The following is a 17,738-nucleotide window of genomic DNA, read 5'->3' as shown; positions in this document are numbered from 1 at the left end:
TTTACCTGATTCTATGGAGTATCTGATTTCTGCATTTTCTCCTTTATCTTTATCTAATGCTGTAACTTGAACCACCATGGACCCAACAGCTGCTGACTCATATACTTGTCCTTCATAAGAAGAACTGGTGAAATATGGAGCATGATCATTTGTATCGCTAACATTAATGATTATTTTAGCAAAGTTGCGCTTGACAGGAACATCTTGATCCCGTACCTAAAATAATTAGCACACTGTTAACAATTAGCACATTATTTTATCCAAATCAGCAAAAACTCAATTTTACATGCGATTTTATTCTAAACAAATTCTCAAACCTACATCCTACAGAAATGGTTTTGCTCAATACAAATAAACACAATGCAAGAGAATAAATATTACTATTTCGCCTATTTCTTTTGTGAGGTGGGTGAGTTTATTTTAATATTATGTACAATTCACAAGCATATGATTAGTGTTACAGATGGCTCTTTATATAAATCTCCTTAGTTAGATTAGACAAGAAAGTGATAGGAATTAAAATGGGGAAAAGGACTAAAAGGCACTTCTTTTTAATTGGTCCTCTCTTTCAGAATATTCAAAGTGAAATTCCTTCCAAACAAGAACAAAATGAGGGAACAAAATATTAAACAGCTTGAATGTGGAAAAAGACCATATAACATTAGCTGGCATTAGTAGTTTATAGTGTTCTGAAAATTTTTGATCTTTCAAATATGTCATCTAAATAAAGTTTACAGAACTCTTATAAAATAGGTCAGTTCTACAGTATTACCATCTTCGTTAGTTGCCCAGAATTGCTGTAGTGCGTTGGCAGGTCTATAATTTGGATATTTCATTTTAAAGCCAGAATCTTGTGGATTTGGAGATAACAAGTTGCCAAAGACCATCGTAAGTAGTATCACAGAAGAATTAACATTTCAATAAATGACTTTTTAATTTACAGCTCAGAGTTAAATTGGAGTGTGGTTTGGATGAGAGCTAACGAGTGCACTGGAAAGGGAAGGGATTCTAAAAATTAGGGAAAGAAGGCTTGATTCTTCCCAACTTACATATCCCACAAACCTTTCCTAAGCAAAAACAAGTAAATGGTTAAGATATGTGCTATGTATAAATGTAAGAGGTAGCTGACCTGCAGTCATTTCAGTTTCTGCTTATGAATGGTTCTCTGTTTTACTGAAAAGCCAGACATTTAATTAATTATTTGTTTTTCAGATTTGTATCCACATACTGCTTGCAAAGTTTAACACTTCAGCTGAAGAACAAGCACAATAATGGTTCTTTACCATGACTGTGAGAACATGTTGATGGATGACTTCATGATCCAACTTTTCAACAGTATAAAGTGAGCCAGTTACAGGATCAAGGCGAAATTTCCTAAGGCTGGTAGGATCCATGCTGCTTTGCATAGTATAAATTAGTTTATTCTTCTCATCTCTGTCTGAGGCACTGACTTGCAAAATTTCTGTCTCTGGCAATATGTCTTCTGCTATAACGACTTGATATTCTAACAGAGAAAATTCTGGTCTGTGATCATTTGTATCTATTATGTTAATGTACACCTGAAATGACATGCAAAAATAAAACATGGCAGCAACAACATTATAACACAAATATGAAACCCCACAGGAAATCAGAAAATAATGCTACAAACAAGCTACAGAGGACAATATAAAATAATACATATTAGAGATGATCAAATCAGTCTGTTGTAGAGGAAAAAAAATTGTCCATCCACTACTTTAGAAATTTTTAAGATTCTGCGGATGATGTATGAAATTCTTATTTTGTCCTCTAAACACCACAATTATCTTTGGGATGGACTGGTCTTTTTAAAAAAAATAACATTCTTAACTTGTGACAGACCTTTTCAGTCACATCTACTATAGTATATTTACTGAATTTACCAAATTAGCAGAAATAAAAATTATAAAACTAAGAAACTAGAAATAAATCAACAAGGATACATCTAATAATCTACCTGCTGTCTAATCCAGCAATTCTAACTGCTATAAATGAATGAGTTACTTTATAGAAGTTATGGGCGTAACAGAAAAAAAAAACATGTAAAACTACAATCACTAAGACTTCTGTGAGCAAACCCCCACTAGCAGTTAAAAGGAAGAAACAGCTGCGATCACACATTTCTCCTAGAAGCACGAAGCTGTAAACACCTAGCCTGAAGATGACGAATGGGATTTCGTCGAAACGTCGCCAAAACACTTCCAATTTTACGCGGAAGAAAACCCGAATAACCAAAGACCTACACACACACACACACACACTGAAATAAAATCTTCCAAAATTTACAAAAAAATATGTGTATGTTTGTCAACTAGTAATTGGGACAATATCTGAGTGCCCTAGAAAATTATATGACAGCAGTGATCAACAAGGCATGTAAGAACTGACAAGAAAGAGGACCAGAGACCATGGTTTCTAAGATACCAAAAAGTGACAAGGATCATCTGAGACTGTAGCAGCAATAGCACTCCACTAATCAATATTTAGATAACTTCATCAAATATTCCACAGATGCTCACCCCCAGTTATATTTCAGGGTTATTTTTTCCCATAAGATCTTTCATGGTTATTATTTTCTTAAAATTCTTAAAAACAAAATGAAACAAAACACAGGTAGTCCTCAACTTATGACTGCAACTGAGTCCAAAGTTTCCCTTGCCAAGCAAGACAGTTGTCCTATTTTACCATTTTTATTGCCATTTTTGTTAAGTGAATCACTGCAGTTGTTAAGCTAGTAACACGGTTGTTAAATGAATCTGGTTTTCCTATTGACTTTGTTTGTAAGCAAACAATTGATTTTGATTTTGTGACCATGGCAATTTTGAAAACAGCCCTAAGTGTAATAAGTAATTTTTTTCAGTTCCTGTTGTAACTTTGGATGGTCATCAAACGAATGGTTTTAAGTAGAGGACTACCTGTATATATAGGTCAATCTGTGAGAGAATGGAGAACGATGCAGTGGAACATCATGACTTAAGTTCCTCCCCTTTTGCATGTGACCACAATGTGATGTTAGAAGCATGCACAAATAGGACAGAGTGTGCCCTCTCACAATGCAATGTTGCTTTCATAATTCTGAATAAAACCTGGATTTCTCAGGATACCCTTGGATGAACAATAACATAATAAGTAACATAATAGATAATGGTATGATATGATACAATATTACAATAATAAAACAACACTTCAGAGCTTTCTTTAAAAATTTTAAAAACTGAATTCTTCAATTAACAGAAGGTTGGAAAAATTGCCTTAGGCAATAAACATGTCTAGACTAGTTGGAAACTTTGCTGCTTATTAAATAAAGCACAGTTCTATTTTCTTGACATAGTAGTGTTAAATTCCTGTAGCCACAGTTCACTTAATTCTTTTAAGAAAGGAATATGAAAATTTAGATAAGATTTTATCACAAAAGTAATCTTTTACTTTGACAAATAAACTTTTAAAATGATATATTTTTATCGAAACAATTGGCAAAATCATTATGACAACCCAAAAAGTTTTTCTTACATAACAAACTATTATTTTCTAGAGGACATGGTCAATATTTGATTCTAACCATGACAAAAATCAGAGACAAAGAACCAAATCTATCCTTTGACTAAATAAATAGCCAAATCTCAACGATGTCTGCCATAATGACAATGATTCTGTGTTCCCTAGGATTTGTATATAATGACATTCTTTATCTCATTCTGTTAATAAGTCATAGTCTAACTTCTCAACAATTGGTATCTAATAAACCTTTCAAGCCCCTTTATGGATTACTGCCTTGTCATGGCGAAGGGGCTTGCATAGCTCAATGAAACTATGAGCTATGCCGTACAGGGACACCCATGACGGACAGGTCATGGCAGAGAGTTCTGACAAAATGTGATCCACTGGAGAAGGAAGTGGTAACCCACTCCAGTATTTTTGCCATGAAAACCCCATGGACAGTATCAAAAGGCAAAAAGATATAATCCCAGAACATGAGCCCCTCAGGTCGGAAGGTGTCCAATATGCTACTGAGAAGAAGCGAAGGGCTAGTACTAGTAGTGCCCGAAAGAATGAAGCGACTGGGTTAAAACCAAAAGGACGCTCAGCTGTGGATGTATCTGGTTGTGAAAGAAAAGTCCGATGCTGTAAAGACTTTTTCTCCATAGGAACCTGGAATGTACGACCCATGAATCAAGGCAAGCTAGATGTGGTCAAACAAGAGATGACAAGACTGAACAACGACATCTTAAGAATCAGTGAACTAAAGTGGACAGGAATGGGTGAATTTAATTCAGATGACCATCAGGTATACTACTGCGGGCAAGAATCCCTCAAAAGAAATGGAGTAGCCTTCATAATCAATAAAAGAGTAGGAAAAGCAATACTGGGATACAGTCCCCAAAATGACAGAATGATCTCAGTTCGAATCCAAGGCAAACGATTCAATATCACAGTAGTCCAAGTCTATGCCCCAACCACTGTGCTGAAGAGGATGAAATTGACCAGTTCTATGAAGTCCTACAGCACCTTATAGAATTAATACCAAAAAATGATGTCCTTATTATCATGGGGGATTGGAATTCTAAAGTAGGAAGCCAAAAGATAACCGGAATAACAGGCAAGTTTGGCCTTGGAGTACAAAATGAAGGAGGGCACGGGCTGATTGAATTCTGTCAAGATAATACGATGGTCATAGCAAACACTCTTTTCCAACAACCCAGGAGACGACTCTACACATGGACATCACCAGACGGTCAACACAGAAATCAGATTGACTGTGTGCTCTGTAGCCAAAGATGGAGAAGCTATATACAGTCAGTAAAAACAAGACCAGGAGCTGACTGTGGCTTAGATCATGAGCTTCTCCTTACAAAATTTAGGCTTAAATTGAAGAAAGTAGGGAAAAGCCCCAGGCCACTCAGGTATATCCCTGATGAATATACAGTAGAGGTGACAAATAGATTTAAGGAATTAGATCTGATAGACAGAGTGCCAGTGGACGGAGGTTCACAACACTGTACAAGAGGTAGCAACTAAAACCATCCCAAAGAAAAAGAAAGGCAAGAAAGCAAAATGGCTGGCTGAGGAAGCTTTGCAAATAGCTAAGGAAAGAAGGAAGTGAAAGTCAAGTGAGAAAGAAAGATACACTCAGTTGAATGCAGAATTCCAGAGAATAGCTAGAAGAGATAAGAATACATTCTTAAATGAACAGTACAAAGAAATAGAAGAAAACAATAGAATAGGGAGGACCAGAGATCTCTTCAAGAAAATTGGCGATATGAAGGGAACGTTTCATGCAAAGATGGGCATGATAAAGGACCAAAGCGTCAAGGACCTAACAGAGGCAGAAGAGATTAAGAAGAGGTGGCAAAATTACACAGAAGAACTATACAAGAATGAGCTTAACATCCCTGATAACCATGATGGGGTGGTCACTGACCTTGAGCCAGACATCCTAGAATGTGAAGTCAAATGGGCCTTAGGAAATCTGAGCAACAACAAAGCTAGTGGAGGAAACAGTATTCCAGCTGAGCTATTCAAAATCTTAAAAGACGATGCAGTAAAAGTGCTACACGCAATTTGCCAGCAAATTTGGAAAACTCAACAGTGGCCACAGGATTGGAAAAGGTCAGTTTACATTCCAATTCCAAAGAAAGGCAATGCCAAAGAATGTTCAAACTATCGCACCATTGCACTTATTTCACATGCTACTAAGGTTATGCTTAAAATCCTACAAGCTAGGCTCCAGCAGTATGTGGATCAAGAACTACCAAAAGTACAGGCAGGATTTAGAAGAGGCAAAGGAACTAGAGATCAAATTGCCAACATATGCTGGATCATGGAGAAAGCGAGGGAGTTCCAGAAAAACATCTACTTCTGCTTCATTGACTATGCTAAAGCCTTTGATTATGTGGATCACAACAAATTGTGGCAAGTTCTTAAAGAAATAGGAGTACCAGATCATTTTATTTGTCTCTTGAGAAACCTGTATGCAGGTCAAGAAGCAACAGTGAGAACTGGACACAGAACCACTGATTGGTTCAAAATTGGGAAAGGAATCCAACAAGGCTGTATACTATCGCTCTGCCTATTTATATGCTGAGCACATCATGAGAAAGGTGGGACTGGATGAATCAAAAATTGGAATTAAGATTGCCGGGAGAAATATCAACAACTTCAGATGCAGATGATACCACTCTAATGGCAGAAAGTGAAGAGGAACTGAAGAGCCTCTTTATGCAGGTGAAGGAGGAGAGTGCAAAAGTTGGCCTGAAACTCAACATTAAGAAAACTAAGATCATGGCATCCGCCCCTCTCAATTCCTGTCAGATAGATGGGGAGGAAATGGAGGTAGTGACAGATTTTGTAGCTCAGGCTGTAAAGAAGCCTGTTATTAAAACACAGCAGCCTGCAATTACTGCAGGTTCAAGCCCGGCCCAAGGTTGACTCAGCCTTCCATCCTTTATAAGGTAGGTAAAATGAGGACCCAGATTGTTGGGGGGGCAATAAGTTGACTTTGTAAATATACAAATAGAATGAGACTATTGCCTTATACACTGTAAGCCGCCCTGAGTCTTCGGAGAAGGGCGGGATATAAATGTAAAATAAATAAAAAAATAATAATAATATTTTCCTGGGCTCCAAGATCACCGCAGATGGGGACTGCAGCCAAGGAATTAAAAGACGCTTGCTCCTGGGGAGGAAAGCTATGGCAAATCTAGACAGTGTACTAAAAAGCAGAGACATCACCCTGCCAACAAAAGTGCATATAGTCAAGGCTATGGTTTTTCCAGTTGCAATGTATGGCTGTGAAGGTTGGACCATAAGAAAGGCTGAGCGTCAAAGAAATGAGGCTTTTGAACTCTGGTGCTGGAGAAGACTCCTGCGAGTCCCTTGGACTGCAAGGCGAACAAACAAGTCAGTCCTAGAGGAGATCAACCCTGGCTGCTCTTTAGAAGGCCAGATCCTGAAGATGAAAATGAAATACTTTGGCCACCTAATGAGAAGGAAGGACTCACTGGAGAAGAGCCTAATGCTGGGAAAGATTGAGGGCAAAAGAAGAAGGGGACGACAGAGAATGAGGTGGCTGGATGGAGTCACTGAAGCAGTCAGCGTGAGCTTAAATGGACTCCAGAGGTTGGTAGAGGACAGGAAGGCCTGGAGGAATGCTGTCCATGGGGTCGTGATGGGTCAGAAACGACTTCGCAACTAACAACAACAAAACCTTTCAAATCTACTTCAGTTGATGTTCATCAGCACATGTTCTGGCAGCATATTACACAATTTAACAATAAGCTATGTCAAGGTCCCTTCCAATCCTCCAAAACCAGTTAATTACACTGGATAACCATGTTTTAGATAAAGGGGGGAAACTTTCTCTTTATTCATGTTCATCATACCACACATAACTTCTCTTTCTCCTCTTTTCAATGTGAAAAGAAAGAAGTTGGCCCAGCTATTTCAAAGTACAAGTAGGGCTGATAATAACTGTGTTTTATTTTCTACTTCCTGATCTTTAAACTGAATTTGTTCTTTAATCATTTCATATGTCACAGTTAAATTTATTCAAATTGCTTTTGTTTCATACAGTCTTCCTCAAAATTCTGGTGCCAAGTTGTACGGAGAATTGTTTTCACATGGAAGCTGTTTCATGTGGTTTCAACAGAGAAGTTATATTCACAGCCATTTTATCTTGACACCAAAATAAACAAGAGGTCTTTAATCATTGGGATAATTCATAAATAAACAACTATTGTTGCTTTATTTCAGGTTTTAATTTAAATAACTCCATATGCAAACATAAATATAACACTAGTGTATACAATTAAGACATACAAACAGATGGAAATTTTTGTTGGGGAACATCTAAGTAGCAAGAAACCTAATCTGTCATTACTTTTAAGACCAGAATTAATCCAGACATCAAAACAAGATTATTTCACTACACAAATGATTATTTTCACAGAATTTGTGTCTATGTATATACACATTGTAGTATTTTCTTATTACTGGTATTATACTTTCTTTTCCTGTATGAATTGTAGTTTTGTCTTGTTTCTGGTTTTCATTTATTGTACTAATGGTAGAACTGTCTGATTTTAAAGCTGACACAAAGTACACTTATATACTTACACAGAATCTTCTCTTAAGGGATGATTATGGAACTTTAGAGCTATTGTAAATTTGTATAGAAAACTCTTTCTTTTTCAAATAAAATTACTTAATGTAATTCTGCCCAGGGACACCAAGAATGAACACAAACACACTGATTTCTGTAAACAGTTCATTAGAAATTCCGTTACCTGCGTACTAATAGTCCTAGTTCCATCTGTTGCTTCTACTGTCAAATTGTAATTTGATTTCTGTTCTGCATCAAGTGGTTTAGCGACAACTATTGTTCCGGTGCCCTTGTCCACATCAAAGCGGCTGTCAGAGTTGCCACCTGCTCCAAGAAATTGTACAAGAAGTAAGTTCATAAAATCCAGTTTTTTTGTAATATGGGAATATTCTTTGCTCTAATGTAAAGAATAGAATAGGCAACTATGGTCCCTTTAATACCTGTGGGCTTCAACTACATGGCTGACTCTGGAATTTCAGGAGTTGGAAGTTTAAGTCTACGGGTCTTAAAGGCCATAGTTGCCCATCCCTGCTCCAATGTATTAATCAAATTTAAAAAACAACTTTGAAGCACCCAACTGGTAATCTTCCTGGAATAAAAGAGGAATAGCCATTTGAAATCTCTATTTCATTCAAAACTATCCATTTGGTGTTAAAAATCCAATAGAATTAATTCACCCTGCTATATTTTTACTACTAGAATTCCTTCAAAGGCTTCTGAGTAAAAACAAAAATAAAGACAAGATTCCAGCCACTCTTTTCTTTTTCTTAAATTAATTCTGACCATGACAGATTAATTACAAATGGAATACACTCTGCAGCAACACTGAAGTGGTACTGTATTTATCATTATGATAATAATTAAAACAAACTTTAATTAGCTGTAATAAATATTTTTGATCACCCAATTTTATTGATTCTCAATTTTAGATAAAATATTTCTTTATAAATAATGAAATAAATGGTAATAAATAAAATATTTATAAATAAAACATTCTTGAGCTGTATTTCTTTCACAGTTACATTGTACATTTCTTCCAAACATATATTAAATTGTAAAGAAGCTTGAGAGATATTAAAGGCATCTAATCCCATTTATGTTTACAACCATTCATAATAATGGGCAGGATATTGCCTCATTACAAATACTACTGAATTTCTAGATTGCCAACTCTAAAAGCAGGATGAAGCTTCTAACTGCTGCAAAACACAAACACGGCTACAGCAAAACATCATACTCTTTATCTGAATTGCTTAGGGGCACATTGCATTGGAGACGATAAAATAACAGACAGAACCATGGGCAATTATTGTGAACTAGAAAGCTGTGAGCTGATATAAAATATTCTACATCAGAATGTTTTTTACTGTAGATCTCATAATCTGACCAGCAATTATGTGATCTAAGCAGATACCTTCTGTTATACAGGCCATGGGAAAGATGTAAAAAACTTCACTAGCAACTTTGTCATCTGATATAGCCAAATAGAAAGGAAAATAAATAAATAAAGCAAATACAGAAAATGTCAATCAATTTGATTCATGCTGGCAGTAACAGTCAAGAAACTTGCAGTAACTGCAGGATCCCAATCAGTACGTTTCATTATCTACACAATAGCAGCATTTCATGCAAATAGGAATTTTCGCAATTCCCATTCAGCTAAGAACAAGCAGACAGACATAGATCAATTATTCCAACTAGCCCTTATCTTATAACTAGATCTCACAGAGTGCAACCCAATCATTCTGGCTTGTTCTACTCTTAATAAACAGTGTGCGCTTAATAAACTAAAATTGAACTGAAACTGCAACAAAGTGCATTGAAGAAAATCTTCTGGTGATAGTTACCTTCATGGGAAGGAAGTGTGAAGCTTTCTTTGAGTGATATTCAGAGAATGGACCATACGAGACTATCTGTTGTTTTCCATTTGAAGATCCATTGTGTCGGACTATGGATTATTGGAATGCTGTGCTTTAGAAAATAGTTTTGCATCTTTTCCAGATTTATAGACATCAATGGCTTTTGATGTCAGAGCTCTTCAAAAATTAAATTTAAGCAGAACACCTGAGGTGTAACAACTTCATTGGGATGAAGGGAGCCAAAATTTTAAATCAGCTCTGATTGTTTAGTAATGAATTCAAAATACTTCCCATAATTATTCCTGTTTATTAAATTGAATCTAGCTATTAGAGAGTACAATTATTTTTCATACTAGAACATAGAACGTTGGATTTTATTTATGAAAAAACTGAAAAAAAATCACATTCTCTTCACTAATTAACAGCATATATTTAATTAAATCCTTCCCAGATTTCTTTTCATTTTGTAGCTACTGAAGAGATATTAACTATCATCTAAATAAGGGTGTCAAACTCATATCTTCATGTTGCCACGTGATGTATCACGACTTCTCCCCCTTTGCTAAACCAGGGTGGGCGTGGCCAGCGCATGACGAATCTGCCCTGTGGGCCGTGAGTTTGATACCCCTGCTCTAAATAATCAAGAAGTCACAATGAAAAATTCTAAAATACTCTTACCTGTAATATCAAACCAGAGTAAAGTACCCAGTGGCTCTACACCTATTACACCAATCATGTGAGCTACTGGATCACTTTCCATGACCGTAAAAGAAAAAAACGATTCTTCAAAAGAAATGGGTTCAGAAGATGGAGTGGGTTTTGAGATCCATTCTATATGAAGACGGGCTGTTGATGACTTTTGTGGACGGCCATTATCTACAGCCTTGATCTAATAATATAAGAGTATTAGCAATTTTAAATGTTTGAAGGAAAATAAATTATATACAACACAGAAAATACTGAACTAAAATGGCCAAGCTCACAATCAGGAAAGGTCAAGAACCAGTAAGTTTTGTAGTTGCCAAGATGCTGTCAATACAATCCTATTCACACATATTCATACATTTATTGACTTTAAGAGGGTTTATTCTCAGCTACATTAGAATAAACTGCATCATGTTACCTATATAAAAGATATATAAATGTATAAAATGGGGACTGTATGTATGTCGAAGCAGGCTAGCACAACTACTTGCACAATGATCATCTGAATTTTAGCTAAGAAAATGTTTTTTTTTAAAAAAATTGGTTACTAAAATGTTACACGAACATTTAAAACATTTTAATTGTTATTAATTTTTTTATAAAAAAGAGAACACGTCTTTTATATTTTGAAAAAGTAAAAGTTTGGTTTGCTATGAATTAAAAGATTTTCCAATATTTTATACTATTTTCCAAATAAGCTATAATAACAGTGCTACATAAAAATGCAAAGGCACTGACAGCATGCAAGGACATGTAATTGAAATACGAACTTACTGTAAGAATGTCATATTCTCCAGCTCCAGAATATTTCTTAGATGAGACAACACCAGTTATTGGGTCAATAAAAAATTTGCCATGCTCGTTGCCATCTTCAATTTTATAAGATATTTCTGCATTGGGACCTTCATCTTTGTCTGCAGCTACCACACGGTAGATTGGTTCTTTTCTTGCTGTTCTCTCTCTCTCTGGTTTTTCACGCTCAGGCAGTTTGATTTGATAAAACTTTTGCAAGAATTGAGGTCGATTATCATTTTCATCTAAAATTTTCACAATGACACGGGTAAGGGTTGATTCTGCTGGTGTACCATTATCTGTCACAGTTACCTAATTGGACAATAAAACAATTCACAAAAATAAATGTTTCCTCTTTGTTAGAAATCAAAGCAGATTGTGACTCCCCCTCTATTTTTCCACTGTAGAACTTTCAGTATGGTTTCCAGCTGTAATGTCTAAATATTTTGAAAAGTGAATAAAAATGTGACTATCTTTGCCAACAATATCTAATATAAGCTTAGATTAAGTCAACCTCTTAAGTATTCATAATTGTTTATTTATGAAAAACTGAAAAAAATCATTCTCTTCACTAATTAACAGCATATATTTAATTAAATCCTTCCCAGATTTCTTTTCATTTTGTAGCTACTGAAGAGATATTAACTATCATCTAAATAAGGGTGTCAAACTCATATCTTCATGTTGCCAGGATGTATCAGTTTCTCCCCTTTGCTAAACCAGGGTCGTAATGATAATCTGCTGTATGAGTTTGATACCCCTGTAAATAATCAAGAAGTCACAATGAAAATTCATTTACCTGTAATATCAAACCAGAGTAAAGTACCCAGTGGCTCTACACCTATTACACCAATCATGTGAGCTACTGGATCACTTTCCATGACCGTAAAAGAAAAAACGATTCTTCAAAAGAAATGGGTTCAGAAGATGGATTTTTGAGATCCATTCTATATGAAGACTATTGTTGATGACTTTTGTCATATCTAGCCTTGATCTAATAATATAAGAGTATTAGCAATTTTAAATGTTTGAAGGAAAATAAATTATATACATCAGAAAATACTGAACTAAAATGGCCAAGCTCACAATCAGGAAAGGTCAAGAACCAGTAAGTTTTAGTTAAAGATGAATAAATCCTTCACATATTCATACATTTATTGACTTTAAGAGGGTTTATTCTCAGCTACATTAGAATAAACTGCATCATGTTACCTATATAAAAGATATATAAATGTATAAAATGGGGACTGTATGTATGTCAAGCAGGCTAGCACAACTACTTGCACAATGATCATCTGAATTTTAGCTAAGAAAATGTTTTTTAAAAATTGGTTACTAAAATGTTACTAACATTTAAAACATTTTAATTGTTATTAATTTTTATAAAAAGAGAACACGTCTTTATATTTTGAAAAGTAAAAGTTTGGTTTGCTATGAATTAAAAGATTTTCCAATATTTTATACTATTTTTCCAAATAAGCTATAATAACAGTGCTACATAAAATGCAAAGGCACTGACAGCATGCAAGGACATGTAATTGAAATACGAACTTACTGTAAGAATGTCATATTCTCCAGCTCCAGAATATTTCTTAGATGAGACAACACCAGTTATTGGGTCAATAAAAAATTTGCCATGCTCGTTGCCATCTTCAATTTTATAAGATATTTCTGCATTGGGACCTTCATCTTTGTCTGCAGCTACCACACGGTAGATTGGTTCTTTTCTTGCTGTTCTCTCTCTCTCTGGTTTTTCACGCTCAGGCAGTTTGATTTGATAAAACTTTTGCAAGAATTGAGGTCGATTATCATTTTCATCTAAAATTTTCACAATGACACGGGTAAGGGTTGATTCTGCTGGTGTACCATTATCTGTCACAGTTACCTAATTGGACAATAAAACAATTCACAAAAATAAATGTTTCTTCTTTGTTAGAAATCAAAGCAGACTGTGACTCCCCCTCTATTTTTCCACTGTAGAACTTTCAGTATGGTTTCCAGCTGTAATGTCTAAATATTTTGAAAAGTGAATAAAAATGTGACTATCTTTGCCAACAATATCTAATATAAGCTTAGATTAAGTCAACCTCTTAAGTATTCATAATTGTCTATGTATCAAAATGGAAAACATGACTCACTTTACTGCAAGCACTTGGAAAATAATTAAATACTGTCCTTAAATGGTACTAATATTAAGTATAACGCTAATGTTCAAAATATGTTATTTAACAAATCAGGACTAGAAGCTACATTCCACAGTGCTGGAGCTAGAAACAGGGAAAGACACTTTTAAAATGATGCATTTATTTATAGAGCCACCCATTTATAGTGCCACATCTCTAAGCAGTTCAAGAACAAGAACACACCAAAAAAATCAACAAAAATGAACCTCCAAAAAATAATTCCCGAGTCCCTTAAAAAAGTACCTGAATATATTTTAAAAAACCACAATTATTGAGGGTCAGTTTCACCCTAGCCCAAAGCTCGGAGCAAAGCCATCTAGCAGGATACAGGCCTGAAAGATCTCATGGAAAAGTGTATTTCATGCAGTAGAACTGCTACTTGGAAGACACTCTGCCTAGGCACCATCTATCTGACCTGATGGAGGCAAAGGACACTCCAGGAAGACCTGGCCCTATATCATCTAGCGCTTTAACAATGATAACCAACATCATGCATTACACCTGGAAAGAAAATGGAAGTCAGTGAAACATAGAGCAATGTATTATAGAGGCAACCAATAAGGTACCTGAATGTTGGATTCTGCTCCTAAGTCTGAAGTCTTTAAAACTCCCAGTAATTACCAAACTTGTAAGACTCTTACCCATTTTAAGCCCTTATAAACATTTTTACCTGAATATTATATTTTACATCACACATATGAACAAATTGTTCATTTCATGTGAAAATAGACTATGTCATTCAATATAACTCTACTAAAGTTGTGACTCCTATGATTGATTGAATAAAATTGAATCAACCATATCTTATGCTTATGCTTATTTATATGAATGTAGGTTTTTTTTTTAATTCAAAAAGTTTTACAAAATTTCCCCCCCTTCCCCCCTCCTCTCCCCCTCCCTTCACAACCCCCCTCCCCCCCGACTTCCCGGAACGAACACAAGGTATAGTTAAAAATAAAACAAACATATGCTAAAAAAATTTCATCCCAACTTAATTATACCCCTATAATCATCAATTCCTAACTTTCCCCGAAAACAATCAAAAATAATACATCATAATCATTCAAAAACAGTCTGATAACTCTTAGTCTGATATCTACATTGAATATAGTCAATCCATTTTTTCCATTCCCTTTAAGTATCTTTCTTGCGTATTGTCTTTCAAAAAGGCTGATATTTTCGCCATCTCAGCCAAATTGGCAACTTTCAATATCCATTCTTCTATTGTAGGTACTTCTTTTTTCTTCCAGTACTGTCCTATTAGTAATCTTGCTGCTGTTATTAGATTTAAAATCAATTTAGTCTCAATTACTGTACAGTCCGTAATAATTCCCAACAAAAAAAATTGCAGCAGGAACTTTATCTTCTTTTTCAAAACATTTTGTAAGATCCACCAAATTTTTATCCAAAAGGCCTTTATATCCTTACAAGTCCACCAAATGTGAAAATATGTAGCGTCATCACAATTACATCTCCAACATTTTGCTTGCATATCTGGATACATACACGATAATTTTTTAGGATCTAAATGCCATCTATAAAACATTTTATAAAAATTTTCCCTCAGATTCTGTGCCTGCGTGAATTTAACATTTCTAACCCAAATTTTTCCCAAGTTTCCAATAATATTGGCTCCTGAAAATTTTGTGCCCACTTTATCATACAGTCCTTTACCAAGTCCCTTTCAGAATCTATTTCAAGTAACACATTATACAATCTCTTTATATGCTCCTGAGACTGATTTCTAATTTGCTTTACCAAATTTCCCTCGTTCTGCTCTATACCAATTTTCTGATCTTCCTTCCATCTAGCACGTAGTTGCTCATATTGAAACCAAGTATAATTTTTCCCTTCCTTTTTTAATACGTGCAGAGATTTTAATTGCAAATTACCTCTTTCAGTATACAAAAGATCTTTATATGTAATCATTTCCTGATTCTGTTCTATATTTATATTCTCTATTGTATGTCTAGGACTTGCCCATATAGGAACCTTATAATTTAGTTTATAAGAGTATTTTTTCCAAACACGCAGAAGAGCAGTTCTTAGCACATGATTTTTAAAGGCCTTATCCACTTTTTTGTCATAAATTAAATATGCATGCCATCCATATAGCAAGTCATAACCTTCTATATTCAAAATTCTTTCCTCCGTTAAATTAAACCAATCACTTATTGCAGAGAGAGCAGCTGCTTCATAGTATAATTTAAAATTGGGCATTTTTAAACCTCCCCTTTCCCGAGAATCTTGAATTATTTTCATTTTAACCCTAGCTTTTTTACCTTCCCATATAAATTTGTTAATTCCCTTCTGCCATTCCTCAAGATTCTTATCTTTCTTAATTATTGGTATCATCTGAAAGAGGAATAAAAATCTAGGTAAAACATTCATTTTAATAGCAGCAATTCTCCCCAGCAAAGATAATTGCAATTTTTTCCAAACAATCAACTCCTTCTGAACTTTTTGCCATAAAACCTCATAGTTATTCTTATAGAATAGAATAGAATTTAGAATAGAATAGAATTTTATTGGCCAAGTGTGATTGGACACACAAGGAATTTGTCTTGGTGCATATGCTCTCAGTGTTACATAAAAGAAAAGATACGTTCATCAAGGTACAACATTTACAACACAATTGATGGTCAATATATCAATATAAATCATAAGGATTGCCAGTAACGTTATAGTCATACAGTCATAAGTGGAAAGAGATTGGTGATGGGAACTATGAGAAGATTAATAGTAGTGCAGATTCAGTAAATAGTCTGACAGTGTTGAGGGAATTATTTGTTTAGCAGAGTGATGGCCTTCGGAAAAACTGTTCTTGTGTCTAGTTGTTCTGGTGCAGTGCTCTATAGCTTTTGAGGGTAGGAGTTGAAACAGTTTATGTCCAGGATGCGAGGATCTGCAAATATTTTCACGGCCCTCTTCTTGATTCGTGCAGTACAGGTCCTCAATGGAAGGCAATTGGTAGCAATTATTTTTCTGCAGTTCTAATTATCCTCTGAAGTCTGTGTTTTTCTTGTTGGGTTGCAGAACCGAACCAGACAGTTATAGAGGTGCAAATGACAGACTCAATAATTCCTCTGTAGAATTGGATCAGCAGCTCCTTGGGCAGTTTGAGCTTACTGAGTTCAGAAAGAACATTCTTTGTTGTCCTTTTTAATGATGTTTTGATGTTAGCTGTCCATTTGAGATCATATGATAGAACCCAGAAATTTGAAGGTTTCTACTGTTGATACTGTGTTGTCATTGTGAGAGGTGGAAGTATGGAAGGGTTTTTCCTAAAGTCTACCACCATTTCTACGGTTTTGAGTGTGTTCAGTTCCAGATTGTTATGGTTGCACCACAATCTAGTCTTAATTTCGCCTATATATTTCTATTGTCTCAATGAGACCAATCACTGTTGTGTCATCTGCGAACTTCAGTAGCTTAACAAATGGATCATTGGAGATGCAGTCATTGGTATACAGAGAGAGAGAAGTGGGAGAGCACACAGCCTTCTGTGCTAATTGTACAGGTATGTGATCTTGCTTAGCTTCACCTGCTGCTTCCTGTTTGTTAGGAAGCTTGATCCACTTACAAGTCTGTTCCGTACCTGTAGCTGGTTTAGCTTAGTTAGAAGAATGTCTGGAATGATGGTATTGAATGCTGAACTAAAGTTCAAAGGACCCTTTATAGGTCTTTGGAGACTCAAGATGTTGTAGGATGTCAGAGCCATATTAACAGCATCATCTGTTGATCTATTTGCTCGGTATGCAAATCAATCTAAAGCATTCGTGATGGTTTTCAGGTAGGAAAGCACTAGCCTTTCAAAGGTTTTCATGACTACAGATGTTAGAGCAACTGGTCTGTAGTCATTCAGTTCCTTGATGGTGGGCTTCTTCGCACTGGGATGATGGTAGACTGAAGCAAGAACATAGCACATCTCTAGTGATTTATTGAAAATATGAAGATCAATTGGTCAGCACAGACTTTTAAGCAAGAAGGAGTTATCTTGTCTGGGCCTGGAGCTTTTCCTGGCTTTGTCTGTGAAATAGGTCCTGCACTTCCTTTTCTGTGATCACTAGTTTAACCCAA

At 35.4% G+C, this 17,738-nt stretch overlaps 1 protein-coding gene across 1 annotated transcript in view; it reads right to left on the bottom strand.

Annotated features, from left to right (window-relative positions):
* The window catches only part of FAT1 (FAT atypical cadherin 1), a 160,631-nt gene that overhangs the window by 43,315 nt on the left and 99,578 nt on the right, over window positions 1-17,738 (bottom strand). Inside the window, exons 4-8 of the mRNA XM_058192144.1 lie at window positions 13,031-13,360; window positions 10,657-10,867; window positions 8,304-8,443; window positions 1,284-1,559; window positions 6-216 (exon numbers count right to left, since the gene is read on the bottom strand). Of these exons, the coding sequence (XP_058048127.1) occupies window positions 6-216; window positions 1,284-1,559; window positions 8,304-8,443; window positions 10,657-10,867; window positions 13,031-13,360 (1,168 nt within the window). The remainder of the gene's footprint in view (window positions 1-5; window positions 217-1,283; window positions 1,560-8,303; window positions 8,444-10,656; window positions 10,868-13,030; window positions 13,361-17,738) is intronic.

Source organism: Ahaetulla prasina, chromosome 8, assembly GCF_028640845.1.
Source record: "Ahaetulla prasina isolate Xishuangbanna chromosome 8, ASM2864084v1, whole genome shotgun sequence".
In the NCBI taxonomy this organism is placed as follows: domain Eukaryota; kingdom Metazoa; phylum Chordata; class Lepidosauria; order Squamata; family Colubridae; genus Ahaetulla; species Ahaetulla prasina.
The sequence above is the reverse complement of the archived record's forward strand: the minus strand, read 5'-3'. Positions and strand labels throughout refer to the sequence as shown.